The sequence below is a fragment of the Wasmannia auropunctata genome, unplaced genomic scaffold, assembly GCF_000956235.1.
Source record: "Wasmannia auropunctata unplaced genomic scaffold, wasmannia.A_1.0 LD336095.1, whole genome shotgun sequence".
NCBI classification, from domain to species: Eukaryota; Metazoa; Arthropoda; class Insecta; order Hymenoptera; family Formicidae; genus Wasmannia; species Wasmannia auropunctata.
The window spans coordinates 2,080,972-2,098,924 of NW_012026795.1; the positions used below are offsets into that span (position 1 = coordinate 2,080,972).

The following is a 17,953-nucleotide window of genomic DNA, read 5'->3' on the forward strand; positions in this document are numbered from 1 at the left end:
GATTCTCTTAATGTATGATTAATATATTGAGAAAATTACATGATTAAATTAGTGTATATTATATGTAGAACTTGATCATCTTAATCCAATTACGTATAAGAATTAATTTTGTCGAATTAAAGGAAGATGTGATCCGTCTGTCGTCGATGGAAGGCTTTTACGACGAAGAATATTAACGCGAATATTTAAACGAGTTACTTGAAAAATTAATTCGTGTAAATTCGGAAACACGTTTCCTTGAAGTTATTCCCTTGAATCTCTCTTCTTTATTTCAATTATTGTCGTGACCTTTAATTAAATTAACTCAAGAAAAATTAATTAAGATTGAAGTTGCCTCTATCTACTTACCTACTTTGTAATATGCTTGAGGATTAACTAAAAAATGGAACGATTTTACTTTAATCTGGAAATCCCATCTCTTCTATTAGGAATTACGGCTCAACAATCTGTCGAAAATTTCGGTTACGCTTTAAAGGGAGGTATGCTTTTGTGAAAACAATTGGGGCAGAAAGTTTCCTCTGCATTTACCTCGATTCAAATCATTCATTCAATTTTTTCCCCGAAAACATGATTCATTAGCATATTTTTTTTCTCCTTCAGACGCACGAGTCGTAATCGGGTCAGCCATAATCGGGCGTGTCGACCGGGCTACCGGTAAATTTTGCGTTTCAAAATTACATAAATCCGGGTAATGAGCCGCTTTTTTTTCTCCGGCGTACAGCGGCGGTAAAACGGTGCGCTCGTTTAAGCGCGATACTTGAAATTTATCACTCGGCGATTCTTGCGCAGATAAATGGACGGTAAATCGCGGGTATCGCGGCTCGCGCACGACACGAACGCGTTCCTCTTTCGCCGCGTCGTCCGATATCGCGAATTGGCTCGCTCGGTACTGAAACTTTTTTATGAGGAGAGAGAGAGGGGGAGGGTGGGAGGATACGTGCGAAAAAAAAACATTTGAGAACTCACCGGTACGCGATGAACGGCTCGGAAGAGCGGCGAGGAAAGGGCGGGAGACAGTAGGGACAGGGCGGGAAATGAAGCACGTGTGAACGCTACGCGCGGCATAAAATTCGGGGCTCCCCCCGTATGGCGTATGTAAATTGCGTGTGCAGCGCGCGACGCGCATGAATTTAACTGCCGCCGCATGTAAATTCAGCGCCGGTGCATGTAAATTTTATTGCAATCAGCTATTGTAAACAGGATTACCACACAGGCGCGACGCCGAAACTGGAGAGCGAGCCGGCCAGTCGATGGAATCCTACGAATATTTCGGATTCAGGAACATGCGGCCGCCGATAGGCCGATAGGGGTGGGGGGGAGGAGGAGGGGAATGCTTACGATACTTTGCTGCTGTCGAGGCATTTGTGTCGAATAGAAATATTTCGATATTTCCTTGGAAATGAAACGCATGAACGGACTTGCGATAATTCTGATAAATATTTTATGTATATTTATGTATATATTTATAAATATATGTATATATATATATATATATATATATATATATATATATATACAACACACACACATATGCGTCATCTTAATTGATTTTTATCAATTCGCAAGCTATGCCGATATTATAGACTTTTGTCGAATATTATTAAAGAAATATGGGGTAATATAGTCGCTTGTGGTATTCGAGAGGGAAACGAGATAAATTATCGACATCTCATCAAATTTAAGCTACCCTAAGGCCACGCGATCCAGAGTGTAACTTGAGTAAATCTCTCTATCGGGCGTTGTCTTTCTCATTTCTCGCGTCGATGCAAGGAGCGTGCGGATCCTGGAAATAAGAGAGGGACGGTGTTTAATTTCGAGTAGTTACGTTGCAAATTCAGTCGCTGGCGGTTTGCAGATTGTGCGCGCAAATATTTGCGCGCCGCGCACGTCGAGCATTTTATCGGCGCTGATATTAAATGGCGAATATTAATTAGAAGGCGAGAGCGAACGAGAGAGAGAAAGAGAGAGAGAGAGAGAGAGAGAGAAATAGAGACATGTCAAGATAGAAGACGAAGCGAAAACGAAATTTATCATTCTCTATAAAATACACTTTATTTAGCTTCTGAAAAACGAGTGTTTTTTTTATTTTGCTAGCCAAAGTCAGAAATAAAAGAAGCAATGTTTTAATGTCATATTATACAGTCATATAATATATTACGTAGATATAAAATATTCGTTGTAATGTCGCGTATTATGTTGTGCAATTTTTAATGTCTCGTTTTCTCTAAAATATAAAAATTGTAATTTTTTATTGATAAAAATCTTTATAATGATATACGAGATGTAACTCGTTTAATCTGTATTAATATTCGTAGACGTACTTTGTTTTTATCTTTCAAATTGTTGCGCGTCTCACGACGTTAATTACGTTCGCGTTTGATTAATATTTGCTAATAGCAATTCTGATCCACAGTTACGCGCATGATATCGCCCTAGCTCAAAGCTCGGGCTCTTGCGGAGCTCGCGGCGTCGACCTTTGGCTCCCATCGCGCGCTTCAGCAAAATCGCTAAAATCTTTCGCTTTGACTCTCACTCGCCGCCGTCACCTGCAATGCCGTTATACGTGTCTCCAAGCATCGGCGTTCAAAGCGCGCAATAAGCAAGCGAGGCATGTAATCGACTATCCACTGGCAAATCCTGCGGCGAATGCACTATCGCGGACTCTCTCTTTCTTTTTCCTTCTCTCTCTTTCTCTCTTTTATTTATCTATCTATTTATCTACCTATCTAGCTATCTATCTACCTATCTATCTGTATATATATCTGTCTATCTATCTGTTTATCTATCTATCTATCTACCTATCTTTTTCACTTCCTCTCTTTCTCTGCCCGTTATACAGCAGTGTCACTGAATTTCGACTCCGTATTTACCGAACTATGCGTTATAGCCGACCGAGCGAGTCGTTCTCGCCGTTGGCGTATCAGTCACTGTGCCTCCGTATATACATATCCGGCGGCGTAAAACCCATTAGAATTCACGGCCCGCTGGGACAAAGGGAGCGAAGGAGAGGGATGCGGATTTATTAAGTTCTGTTGAATAATGCGTCGCACCACGATACGTGGCTGCGTTTCGCCACGGGTCTCATCACGATTAGCGAGCGGCCGCTTTGATTTAGAACAGCATTTCTCAAACGCACGAAAAGAATTTTGAGTGTTAGAAAAAAATATATTTATATGTATTTCTTTTATATAAATGCAACACATATATGTGTATAAATATATACAAGTATATTAATAATTTATATACATATATGTATAAATTGCATTGAGAGAATTAATTGAACGATTCGCGATAGAATACAATTTTTTAGAAGCACTTCCAGGAAGATAATCAGAGATTTGAACTCTTATACATTTCCATACCATTTACTAAAATACAGTTGCTTTAGTCTCGCGAATCCAATTACGCGAGTTCGCGATACAGAGGCAAGATGGGAGAATGAGAAAACGGATTGTGACGTTCGGATCGATCAACTTTCCAGCATGATTGGCCAAGCGTAAGATCGAATCTCGCGTCTCGAGAGATCGCGCCTCGCGCAAATGCAAGGGCGACCGTTTCATAATGGGAGAACGAGGGCGAGGAACCAGTCGTCGTTACGTTTACACGTCGATCGGCATGCGGTCATACTGGGACCGAGTCTGCAGGAGAATTCCTCGGCGAGTCCTTCGGCGATAAAGAAGATTTAGATCGATTTAAGATTCCAATTTCCGGAGTTTCTCGCGGGGTGGACCCTCCCCTGCTTGGTAACCCTCTCCCCCTCTCCCCCCCCCTCTCAAATACGACATCGACGAAGTCGGGAAGCGCTACGGGCATATCGTGTTGAAAGGGGTAAAACAGTGTTTCTCAAGTTTTCTCATAACAGATCTTCTACTTTTATTCTACTCTTTTGGTACCTCTTTTGATAAAATTGAAAATATTGATATCTCTCCATCTGCAAGTCATGATTCTATATACGAGTTTGTGAAATCGAGAAAATTGATAACTTAATTAAAAAGTAATATATTGACTTTATTTGACATCGAGATATTTGTTAAAATTATTCCAATAAAATATATTTTCGATATTTATTGAATAATGAATTATTCATTGTTCCATACAAATGATTTTACGCGGTAAAATTTATTTCAATAAAACGAAGATCGTTCACGAGGTCAAATGGTTCGCTTTTAAGTCACATTTTTAATCCTTCTAAATTTGAGAGACACTGAAGTAAAGGGTTATTCAGGGACGTAAGTCGACGTCGCTGGTGCCCTAACTTGCGTAAAGGGAACGGTCGATCCTCGACCGCGCGAATTACCGGTCTCTATCTCTTCCTTTTTCCTCCCTTCTACTCTGCTTCTTCTTCGTTTCCCCTTTATCGCATTCCTATTCTTTGGATCTGCTTCATCTTCCTCGCCTCGCTGTTCTCAGCGGAGGACGAGCGACTCCGGTTTTTATCCCCGGCCGGCGTTTACTTTTTGCCACGCCGTGTCGTATCCGCGGAGATTGTAATTTTAATTCCGGCGATATTTTATCTCTCGCGCGCCACATCGTACGAGGGCGTCTGTTCCTTCCACGCGTCTGTGTACGTATTACGTGCGTGTGCGGATCTACGGTTCGTGTATCACACTGGCTAATTCTTCGTTGAACACCTCTTCTCTTTTTCTTTTCTTGCCGATCCTGCTCCTGGGTGAATTCTTGTTCTTCACGCTTTATAGATACTTTCCGATAAGCGTTCTGTTCGCACGATGGTTGCGATTTTAATTCTTACTTCAGGTCTCTCCTTTTTACGCGACCAATTGACCGCGCAATTGCACCGCGAGTATCGATCGCCGAGAGAGTCAGATTCGGCAACATTTTACCCAGTTTTGTTTTTTTCGTGAAACCCAAACTCTGTTCCCCTCGATTCTCCATTTCCTTACCGTATTTCTTACCGTATCGGCACTCTATCTGGCTTTATAGGCTACTTAGATCGCGGAAGATCGAGATTTAAGACACCGCCAGATGGACACTGCTAGTTTCTCTCGGTTCGCACTCGGTTAGATCCGTTTTATTATCCGAATTACCAATCTCCGTTCTCGTCGCGTTTCTTTTTTTTCCCACCCCCTTTCATTCTCTCTCTCTCTCTCTCTCTCTCTCTCTCTCTCTCTCTCTCTCTCTCTCTCTCTCTTCGTATTTTCCTCAGTTCTCATACGCTTTCCTCATTGCCCTGTCGTCATGTCCTCCCCTTCCCTCGCTCTCGCTCTCTCTTCCTCCGATCTTCTCTCTGTTGCGAGCTCTCCCATTTTGCCCTTTCCTTATACTGACTTTTTGCCGCGTTTCCCATTCGGTGGAATTCTAATTTTAATTCCGCGGCTTTTAGCTTCGTTTCGCCGCAATCTATCCGTATAATCGTTCGCAAAGTTAGATAGCGAACTAATCTCATTTCAACGTATTCTACAAAACGCACGTTTCACTATTATATTAAAACAGTTAGAAGATTTTTAATTTATAGGAACCCATTTTATTTGATGGTCCAAAATTCAAGTTACGAATAACCAGTACCAGTAAAGCCAGTCAGTTATAGTGGGTCATACATTAAGATGTCATATTAAAACATTTTTAATTAAATATTTCAACAAGTTACTATATGATTTGTTAAAGATGTTTTGATTTTAATCAAAGCTATAGATATTACATCCTTAATGCGACATACTTTTATGTCCATGATATAAATAATTTTTATCTTAATGGGTGTCTCTCTCTCTCTCTCTCTCTCTCTTTCTGTCTGTCTGTCGATCTCTCCTATTTCAAAATGATAAATAAACGAGATACGGATATACATTCGTGCAATAATATTTGTTTTAATAAGGCTTCCAAAGTCTATTTCACACACCGAGGTACATATCCGAGGTAAACGACTTACATATTAATCTAATCGCACAATCATACGCATAACCTCGTTCCTATTCTGACAGTAGAATATGTTTGCGACATACTTTCGAATCGGGTCGAATATTACGCGCACGTCACGTTATCCTATAAACGACCTATCCTACTTTAAGGTCTACTTAGATCGAGTAAGATCCAGATTTTAGCAAGGGGGGGAGGGTACAGGGGCGGGTCGGCGGCCACTAGTACCCGGGAGTTTGAGTAGATGGTCGACTCGATCCAAATTACCAGCCTCAGTCTTCTCCCCCTCTTCTTTTTTTTCCTCCTCTTTCATTCGTCGCCGTCCCCTCGTCCTCCCGTCTGCTGCCCCCGTTTCCCCCCTCGTCCTCGCCGGTGGATATTCGTCTTTTCTTTTTACCCGACCCTCGTCTTCATTGTTGTCTTTCTTCTCCACCCTCTCCGGCTACACTCCTTTCACCCATTCTCTCGGTAGCTTCCTCTCATTTTCATTTACTTTTTCTTTATTTACTTTTTATATCTGCATTCTAACCCGTGTCTCCCGTTGCCTTGACTCGACCACCAATAACCGCTATGTATCGCTCTCGTAATCCTTTGACTACTTCAAAATTCTTGCATAATCTAAATGTGAAATTATAAGATCGTCAAATTTTTTTTCTACATCAGCACGAGGAACGCGATGTTTACGGTGACATGTAAAACTTCTCTTGTTAAATCAAGATAGAAACGTTCAGTTTAGCCTAGGAAAAAAAAGATTTTCTAATATAATTTAATATTACTACGAAAGTCACATTTTAATTCTACATTAGCTAGAATAAATTCGAGTTTAAAATATACACTGTTAACTTGTGATTTTTTGGTGCACGTTTGATAAAAACGGGCTATTATTAAAAGACAAAATTGACAGTTAGATTCACAGAATAAAAAAATTTATTTAAGCAACTGTTCTAGCTTTCTAGAATAATTGATAATAAAATGCGCATTTAAGCTGCACTATATATAACTATTATGGAAAGAACGATTTTGCTGGAAAGTTAAAAAATTTGGATCTTAAAATAATTTTGTTAGGAACTCAAAAATAATAAGTATTGCTGTTTTGATATTTCTAGCAATCAGTTTAACTTTTTAACAAAATTATTTTGATAGTCTAACAAGAATTATTTTCAGATCTGTATATTCAGCGAAATTTTTAGACCATCCAACAAAATTATTCTTTCCGTGTATGCAACAAGATCAATTATTTCGATCAATTTCAATAAAATGTGATTCAACAAGACTTGTAAGACTTTATATCTCATTGTCGTCTCGCATCCAACATGACACAAAAAATTTGTCACAAGATACGTTTTCAGCAAATGCCTTGGGATTATCTCGGATAACTCGGGCTGACTCGATTCGCATTGGACACTCCGAATTACTTGTCACGACATCCTCCCCCCCCCCCATACGTGTTTTTTTCCGTTTTTTTGCCGACCACCCTTGTTGATTGTTATTTGTGTTTTTCCGGACTTTCCTTCGACGCCCGCCGCGACGACGGCGTTCCTTTTTGCCACCGCTTTTTTCTTAACCAGCCTTCGCTTCTCCTTTTGTTCAATTGCTATGTACATTTTTAGCGTCCAATCTCGTCCGGCTTTGATGCTCCCTAAAGCTCTTTTCTCCTTATCTGCGCTCCTTTATCCGGTCTCCATCGAGCGAGTCTCATTTAAAAAGTGCATTATTATCTCCATATATATATATATATATATATATATATATATATATATAGACTACATTTTTCGCCGTCGACGAAGGTGAACGATAGAACGCAGAATTAAATATTTCTCCATTCAACTCAGCTACTCTTTCTTCTCGTTCCTCATCGATTCTTCATTTTCTCTTTGACCGTGATCTCTTTTCTCGCTATAATTTACTATTCCACTTTGCTTTCCTTTCGAGCCGGTCGCCTTTGCGCACCTCGCTATAAATTACTCTTTCGTACCCTGGGCGCACTAATCGATCTCGCTCGCGCCTTTATCCTTTCGCTAAAACTTTCGACCGCACCCTCAATCCACCATTCCTCTGTCTCCGCGCGTCCCTCTTCTCGACCCGCCCTGTCGGCGGTGCGTCCATATTCCGCCTCTCCTCGATAGTCTGCGGTCCATCGAGTCTAAGATCCAGATCTCCGTGGAAATAGCTTCGTCTAAAATTCCCGGTCACCCTCTTTCGTTCTCTCAACCACCCCCCCTGCTTCTATACTCTTCAAGTACTCACTGCCTTTTTCCTCCGCCTTTCCCTCCTCCTCTTCTCTCACTCTTTCTCTGTCTCGTCCGCCTCTTGCGTCGTCCCCGCTCCTTTCGTTTTCTTTCTTTTCTCTTTCTATCCTGGCTTTTTTCTTCATTGCCCTCACCCTCGCCTTCTCCGCCTCCATCGCCTTCTCGTAAGGAAGGTCGTAATTGGTCCTTCGGCCACGAGCGACCACGGTGGAAAGCAGCCGAGAGAGCGAACTACGGACGGCGGGAAAGGATTGGGGGTTGTGCGGGGATAGGGTAATAGCGGCGGAGCAACGGTAGCGGTAGCGAGAGATCCTCGGGAGTGTCTACCCTATATCACGGTGGCTGCCGAGAAGTACAAGGGACACGGGGCTCTTCCTTCCACCCTCCTGGGAGCGAGTCGGCCATCCCGTCGCTCTGAACTTTACCCGGGGTGAGATATGCAGAAATTAAATATTCATTCGGGTTACCATCCCTCGGTCTCTATTCCCCTCTCTTCTCCCCCTCCTCCTCCTGCTCCTCCTCTCTTCCCCACCCCTCTCTTTCTCTCTCTCATTCATTCACCATTCATCTTTCTCTCTCCCGCGCATGTATCGTCTCTTCTGAGTCTTTTCTTTTTCTTTCTCGGAAGTAATGCTCTGGCTCGAGGCCAGTTCCGCCGAAGCTCTCGATGTTCGACATCCTTTCGTCTTGCAAGCATCGCATGCACCGTAGAAAGAAGCGGTGGTATGCATAAGCGCACAGGGAATCCCAAAGATTATCCATGTTTCTCGAATCTTATAGATAGTAAAAGTAAAAAAAAATTCTGCGAAAGAGGACATCCCTCAAATTTACTGCCATAACGAATATCAAAGAATCGTCGACGATTTCGTCAACATGATTTTTGCGACGTAACTAATTAAAGTTCTCTCTCTTATTCTTCCCCGACTAATTTTGAACAAATATTCTATCTATATACTTTTTATCATCATTTATACCTATTTCAATATTTAACTCTAGATATACGAGAAATTAATGAAGTGTGAGTAGCGTGACCTCCAAAGCATGAAATTTGTCAAATCCAGCTCAACTACGCCAAATAATCTACAAGACAGATTGCGCTCCACTTCTGCGATATTCTGTGCGTATAAGTATGGTTATTTCCCTTCATCGTCGCGCATCTGGCTGTTCTCTCTCCGTTGTTCTGCCGCCTTTTCTGCAAACACGGCGATTTCCACGGACTCGGAATCGCGCCGGAAACGTACCTGTTGAACCAACCACCGACTTCGATGAAATAATGACGAGTGGCTTATGCGCCGTCTGCAGCCACCGCCGGGTTGCGGCGCGGGGAGGAGGCGGCGGAAGGGAGGACGCGCGAGAGCATAGGGCAGGATGCAGCCGTGCTGCGTTGCGCAATGTGCCACTCTGCCGTCTCACCTCTCCGTCCTCCCGCTGCTGCAGCCGGGAGCGAGGTATTCTCTGTCGGTGTGGAATTGCGTCGTCCTCTCTGCACCCTTCATCCTGAACACATCCTGCGGGATGAACGCGGCTATGGTTTCGAGGAGACGAAACGCTTCGCTCGGGATAAAAGGATTTGTTTTACTGCCATGGCGCGCAGCGGCGGGGAACGGCGAAGGGAGAGGGTGGCGAGATTTGAATAGCGTTGTCGTCGTGTCGTCGCACAACGGGTGGATCGCTAAATTGTCGGAATCGCGCGGCCGATAATTCGCGCCGCCTCACCGCTGCCGGCGTATAGCTGCGACGTTTTACGGCCGGGATTGCTCTCGGAGAGCGCTCTCGGTCGCTCTTACCATCCGCCATATTTCTCACGGAAACTCCGTGCTCGCGTTTAAGTACATCTGTAAATGCGACATTTTCAGTGAATATCAAAGCGTGTGTAAAGAAAGAGAAGTTAAGTCAGTCTACTCCGAAATGCATACTTTATATATGTGCTTTTTTTGAAACTTGAAACAATATTACATGAAGGTTTAAAATTACTTATAGTGCGTGATTAAACAGAATATTGTCGCGCGATAACAGAATCGATGATTATATTTATTTCAGGTAGAAGAAAAGAATAATTTTCTGAGTTTGTCGGTTACTTGTTTTATGCAAAAACGCAAGTTTTAATTCTTTGTTTGTAATTTTATTTCTATTTGTACGTGACGTGTTCCTTCTAGGACAAGCGAGAAAATTACGAGCGCAGATTTCAGAAACTGAAGATCCGTTTTCCTGTCCCGGGAATGGAAATGTCTACTCCATTTATATCCCACGCGACAAGATTTCTAATTACGTGAATCTAATCCACTCGCGACTATTTCCCCGGTAAGAATTGATAACTTCTTTCCTCCCTCTCACTTCCTTTCAATTACCATAATCAACATTCTACAGTGATGGGATTTTACAACAATAATTTGTCGACCTGTTCCAATTAATCGTAATTACAATATTTTATAGGAATTTATTAATTTCATTCTCTATCGAAATTGAAAATATTATTGAAGGTTTAACAGAGAAGAGGTTATTAATTTACGAAATAAAAGTTTTAGAAAGATACTTGATATTTTGGAAATGAAATCCCAGAATTTCCAATAAAACATATTTTTTACGAATAAATGGCTACGTCAAATTAAATACTTAAAATTTTTTAAACAAATTTTTATTTTTTCATTATTATATCTTAAATCTGTAATAAAATGTTACCACCACAAATAAATATACATACATGTATAAATCCTTGCGAGAGAAAAAAAAGTTTTTTACGAGGTTCATAATTTCACGCAACATATTTATAATCTTTTTAGTATAAGAATAACTCAACGTTTCCAAAACGAATGTCCTTCGGATATCTCTTAGCGCGCCAGCGAATGCTTCCTGCAAGAGAGAATAAAATTCCTTTCGGATGTTCTGGCTTCTCACGATTGGCAGTAATACCTCGAGTTCCATTCTACGATGATCTCATGTGCGTGTCTCGGGGCATCGCTTTCATGCCGATTCGAGAACGTATAACGATTCGTAGAAATGCGCGTTATATTTCCACATTTTGTGATTCGTCATCTGAGCAGTTCTATTACGGTGAAGGATTTAGTATAGGATTAAGAATGAAATATCGGAACCTATAAATTTTTTATTGCACCGATATTGCATTTTATATACTTCAACAATTTTTCATTTTGATGCTATCTTGTTTACAGACAGGTTCTTGATTCTGACTCATCTACTCTCTTTAATGATTGTATCATAAAATAGTATTTTTTATGATAAAGATACCGAGTACAAAATGACTATTAGATTTTTTGGTCCTTGAATGCGGACTTTTAGCTTCGAAGAAATTTTCGACGCAAATCGAACCCTTATCCGGAAATTTACAGACGATCGGTCCAAAATATGGGAAAATCTATTTTGTAATGAAAACTCCACATCTATATTGAACTTGACAATACCGAGGGACATTAATCTTTTAAAATGTCTAAAATTATCGACGTTTTGCATAAATTCAGCTCGATAATGAAAGGGCTAATAATCTGACAAGCTGATTTCGTGTTTCCAGCAGGGGCGTAACGACCCGGCCGGTGATCATGCCGCGCGTTTCACGGCGCGGTTTGAATTTCGACTTGAATGCGAGCCAATATGGGGTACATAACTCTGTGCCGACCATTAGTTTCGCTTTTACGAGGCAAATGAACCATGCCCGCGCTCGTAAGATCGTGGAGTTTACATTTTTAACGACGGAACACGTTCGCCCCCGGTGTGCGTCGTGAATTTGTTTCGCGGTGGGCGAACGAGCAAGCGAGCGAGCGAGCGAGCGAGTAAAACCGCAACGATCGATTCTCCGTGCTTAGAAGGGCGCTTCGTTTCGCGAGAGATAGATTTAATCCTAGCAAGGTCCTGATTTGTAGCGTGGCGCACTTCGGATAGGTCTAACGTGACCTGTTTCTTTTACCAACTATAAAAAATATGTGTTTAAAGAACTTTAAAACATAAATACAGATTAATACATCAATAAATTCACATATTTGTACGATAACACAATTACATTCTTTACGCACTTTCAATTTAGGTCTTTATGTACTTTAATATTTTTTCTTCAGAAAGGAAATTGAACAGGATGAAGTCAGAAATAATTTGTAAACTCACATTGGCCTGAATTCCTATAATTTTTTTTTGTAAAAGCCGCTCTCTAAAAATGAATTAGTGGAATTATCACTGACTTTCAGTGTATATCATTTTTTAGTGGTCTACTTTGAACTGTGAAAACAATGATTATTTCAGTATTGTTTCAGTGATAATATACTGACTCAAATAGTGAATATCACTGAAAGACAGTGAATTTCAGTTTTCAAAACTGTTTGACAGTGAAACTCACTATCTTTCAGTGATATTTATTGCTTGAATCAGTATATTATCACTGAAACAACACTAAAATGGTCACTGCTTATCACAGTTCAGAGTATGCCATTGAAAAATGATAAACACTGAAAATCAGTGGTGATTTCACTATTTCACTTTTAAAAAGCAGTTATTGATTAAATTATATTTGTTAATATTTATATTTGTTAACTTAATTGAAACATATCTACCATTAATTCGCGCACGATAAAGAGTTTACTGATTATATTTATAAGGAAAATACAAAACAATTCTATAAAAGTTATTGGCAAGAATTGTGAATAGTCTTCATGGAAGGTCTAAATACAAGCCAAATGGTCTAATTCGTGTTGGTAACACAGATAACTTTAGGTAATAAAGGGCAATGTTACAAGGGCATTGTGCCGCGTTACAATCGCTCCTTCTGCGCTCCTCTATATTATCGATATATCGGAATCCCGATGAGACTCTGGCATTGTCGACTGCAACGGCGCGGTTAGAGGTATTTCCTGTCGACAAGGGACGGACTTTAACTAGTTAAAGCCACTTTCAGTAAAGGTCGCATTGCCGTAACCTCTTTACAGGATTACGATCCTTATGGAAAATTTCGAAGGAATTCGTCGGCGACGAACGAAAACTCGTTAAATTAATTTGCCCCAAGAACGATACCCGTCTGCACTGGCGTAATTATAAAATTACGGGGCTTGCGATAAATCGATTTATATGCATCTTATCAATTAACTGCTGTCTGACTAAATATATGACTGAGAATATCTATAAACATCTATAACGACCACTAATTGCTCCAATTTGATTTGGTTTTCAGAGTGGTCGGCAGAGAGGTGAACAGCAGAAAACGCGCATGGTGAGTCTTTTTTTATATTACCTATATATAAATTCTATTCAGCCAAACGCGATACTTTCGTGAATCGAAAATTAAAATTGTTCTGTTGACCCCGACAAAAAAGCGAGCAACAAAAGAAATTCAACGGTGTCTCTTTGACGTCACTTACAGAAGTACAAACATACTGGACTTTGGACACCAGTTTCATACGAATCACAAAATCGATATCTCACTAAATTGACGTAACATTGTTTGCCGTTGCTCCACTGTATCGCAATTGTATGTGTATAGCAAACGTCGGCGTAGATGGTCGCTAAAGTTCAAAGTAATTTCGGGACGCGCGGCAAAACATTTAGCACAGATTCCTTAGCGTCCATTGACGATCTCGGAAACACGTCCGCGGCATTGTTTGAGTTTCGATTTGAACGCGGTCCAATATGTACCGTGTGGTACATAGTCGTCTATATTAGCTTCTCATTTGCCTGGTACACGCGATGTTACCGAGAAGGCCCGGCCAATTAAATTAACTAATAATAACGCGTCGTAATCACCTTATATGACGTTCGATCAATTACCAATTACATAATGATGTCGCGATAAATTAACAAGGGCCATTAAAGTATTGAGAATAATTGTATCATAAAAATGTGATTAATTTCGACATCGTTGAAAAATTATAATTAATTTCGTAAAAACCACATGACACCGCGGTTAATTAAATTTTATAACTGATATAAAAATCGTTTCGAGATATTTGTAATTCACGAATACGATCGAAATAGTTGACTTTTTATTGAGAATCGAAATCAGCCTCTTCTCGTTATGAGTACTAAAACTTTTCAAAGTTACTGATTTACTGAGATTTCTGCTTCACTCCACTGCGCTCGTCCGACCGCATGCTAGAATCTGAAAGTAGCATTCTCGTTTCAAATCTGATTGCGTGGAACATTCAGGTAGGATGAGCCAGATTACACCGCGATGTAAGAACCGAGTTATTACTGCCGATTTTATATGGCGTAGAATTTTCAGATAAAATGAAAAAGCAGTAGGATGCATCATGGGGGGGATAACGGCGACACGGTAACGTCTACCGAGGCTCTCCGGGTACGCGTGCTTTGCGGCATCGTCGTTCGAGTCTCATCTTGAACCCAAGCCAATCTGTGAGGCCGCTGTTTTGCCCTTCAGAGCGCGGCGAATCGCGTCGTAAGGACGATCGTTACGGCGATTCACGATAAAATCCTTATTCCACGGCTCACCGCCGCCATCGCCGTCGTTGCCGCGAAGAGAGAGAAAGAGAAGCGAAGCCGCTTTCTTAAATATTATTCGTCCTGGAGCGTTCTATTATTCCACGCGAGACAGAAGCGGCCGGCAGGAATTCGATCCCCTGCCACACCAGAGAATTTTCACCGGATACATTGAAAGCACTGGCGGCTTCGGGCCTCTATTTCTCTCTCTTTCTTTTCTCTCTTGTTTCTCCTCTTTTTTCCCCGGGACGAATACGTCCCTATCGACGCGGATCGAATCGGCAGAATTATGTTGTTGCGTCGGCAAAACGAGGTATCTCGTTCCTCGCCTTCGACGGGCGCTCTAGTGTTTTATGTAAAGATCGAACAATTTTATTCCACGTCCTCGAGTACACTCTTCTTTTCTCTCCACATGTTTTCTTTTTTCTCCGTCTCTCTCTCTCTCTCTCTCTCTCTTTCTCTCTCTCTCTCTCTCTCTCTCTCTATCTCTCCCCCATCTCTTTTTCTATTCACGTCTCTCTTCCTCTCTCCTTTAGGGATCTCTCTTACCGTCGGTGCCATAAATTTCATCCGCGCTACCTCCCCTTGTGCTTTGCACTGTTACTCGCCCATATATTCCGATATCCTAGAACTCAACCTTGTTCCCGCAACCCATTTCGAAGCACTCCCGCGGTTACTTTGGCTCACCCACCTTATACGTATATCGCGAATTCCGATATCGCGACCGCACTGTACATCTATAGGTACATTTGGCAACTATATCTTCGTGTGCGTCACGTAGAACGGATAGGGCTTTCAGTTTCATCACCGTTTCGGACACCTGAGACGAGAGGACGTTTATTTTATTCATTTAAATCGCATCAACACCTCTGATCTGTATCGAGCAAGGAATTTAGTCAATTATTATATAATCTTCAACAAATTCTGATTTGATTGAAGTAGACAACGTCTGGGAATTAAGGGATGTAAAAAATCTTATCAACCCTTGGAAATAATATTTTAATGTTTATTATACCCTAATAATATTTTAATATTTATTGTAATTATTGTACACATAAATTTAGTATATTTTAGATATAAATTAATTATAATATACATTAATATATTTCTCGTATTTATAATTAATATTTGATACGTAAATTTATTACATATTTATGTTTATAAACGGGGAGTAATTTCGTTTATTAAAATTGATTAAGAGTTTTATATTTTTTGGCCAAATGTACATTTTTAAAAATTTCCTGTACGTGGCATCTCATCGCTACTTACAATGAGAAAGCAGAAGTAGGGCACTTGGTATTCGTGCTATTTCTTGCTGGAGCATAAGAAAGGATATGATGTATGAAATAGACGTCACATTAAAGATGATCTATTATGAAACGCCAGAGTCCGATGTTATAAAAATCCATCGTCCATCTACCGGCCGGACTTTTTAATACATCCCTGTTTTTTCCTCTGCACCCTCGCATTTCCCTTGTTTCGTTTTTACGTGCAACATCAACAGCGACGTGTCGTCCTTCGCTTTTAATCCACCCGGAGAAGTCGATTCTCTCGTGCATCTCTCCTAGAACGATTTTCATTCTATTTGCTTGGCTGCCGTTTAACGGCCATGCGCTGCTAAACCACCGCAATACGATGGATGCGCCAAGGAAACCGTATTTTTCTCGTCTTTGATTTTTCTAAAAAAGGAACTCCATTTTATTTGTACAGTTACCATCGTATTCCGTACGAATCTCTTTTCTACCTCGCCGGACATTCCGATATCCCAGTGCTTAACCTTGTTGCCCAAATCCGTTTCGGAGCTTTCTCTGGTGGTCTCTCGTTATTCTTTATTTATTTAATACAAAATCCCTACGCGGCGAATGTGCTGGTCTAGTGGATCTTCGGGTCGTAAATTTAGAATTTTGTTATTCAAGATGTATCAAATTCGAATACCCGAAGCTTGCAAAATCTAATCTCTGTTTTATCCGATTTTCTTAATAATTACTAGATCAATATGCTTTTGTATTCTGTTTACAATCTATGTGGCTTTAAGTAATGAATTTATATTATGTTTGCGCACATTCCCATTGACTGTTAATTATTTTTGCGTTACATATTTCTTAATGTATGCATTAATATGTCTTAATTTACACTTTCCCGTGTACTTTTAGAAAAAGTATAAGCATAATCTTTTAGATGTATAATAAGTTTCCTTTCTTCTAATTTGTATGTGTGATCCAATATTCGATATGGTGATTTTTAACTTTCTTGCCAACGACCCGCCTTTTTAGCGGGGCGGGAACCATTCGACCCGACGATTTCCGTAATCCGTAATCCACTCGATTCTCGCTTGTCGGCGTGAAATTTTAATACCAAATCAATCCCACCGTCACGGCTTTATCGCCGTGCTATGCGCGCGATATCGATTTCGACCGTCGTGACAATTACGATTGACGTTTCGATACGTGATCGAGGAGCGGCCCCGATCGGATTCCTCTCGCCCCGACGTCGCTGTTGCTTTCAACAACAATGGGGGCTTCAACCTAGCGCAACCCGTTCTTCCTCATGAGAGTTACCGTTCGGCGTCGAGTTCCATCATCGCGAGAGACACACTTTCTTGCCAGTAGTATAACCCCCCCCCCCTCCCTCCCCGCACAAGTCTCAAGGGAGTCTTAGCGCCGAAAGGAAAGAAAAAAGAGAGAAAAGAGAGACGATAGAGAGAAATGGAGGAAAAGGTAAGGAAAGAAATGTCGAGAGGGAGAGAAAAATAAATCTGTTTATTATTCCGGGGACACATACACAAGCCTTACCAAAACAACGACAAGAGCGGAGAATGGTGAACGATACGAAGCAGCGAACGAGAAGAACCGAAATGATAAAAATCAGAAAAGAAATCGAAAGAGACATAAGATAAATATGGAGACCGATAATACGTCGGCGTAAAAAAATATTTGCTTTATTTAGGAAATCGTATAAGACTAAGAATATACGCTAGAATATCGCTAGTACAGTTTGTATACTTAAAACAATGACGGAGCAAAGTTACGCGGCGACAGCGTAAAAATAACGTGAATAATTCATTTTCGAGAGAACTTTCGAGATGGGAGAAAAAACAGATCGTAGAAAAAACAGTGGATCGAAGCGGAGGGTGAAATAATCGAAATCGTGATAGAGTCCGAAATAACGAAGGGCTCTCGTCAGCCTCTTCTGCTGCGGAAGTTGCGCTCTAAAAGCGCGAGTATTACGTCACTGTCTCTCGCATTTGCGTGCGCTCAAATATTCGGGCCGCGTCATAAATTTCACCTTCGCGCCGTCGTATGTGCCTTCCTCCCCTCCCCCTCGTACACCGTTTCGCTATTTTGCCATGAATTTCGATATCCTGGAACTTAACCTTATTCTCGGCAACCCATTTCGCCATT

At 40.9% G+C, this 17,953-nt stretch overlaps 1 protein-coding gene across 1 annotated transcript in view; it reads left to right on the plus strand.

Moving 5' to 3' along the window:
• The window catches only part of LOC105462691 (insulin-like growth factor-binding protein complex acid labile subunit), a 202,842-nt gene that overhangs the window by 135,947 nt on the left and 48,942 nt on the right, over positions 1–17,953 (plus strand). Inside the window, exon 4 of the mRNA XM_011709493.1 lies at positions 13,291–13,329. Within this exon, the coding sequence (XP_011707795.1) occupies positions 13,291–13,329 (39 nt within the window). The remainder of the gene's footprint in view (positions 1–13,290; positions 13,330–17,953) is intronic.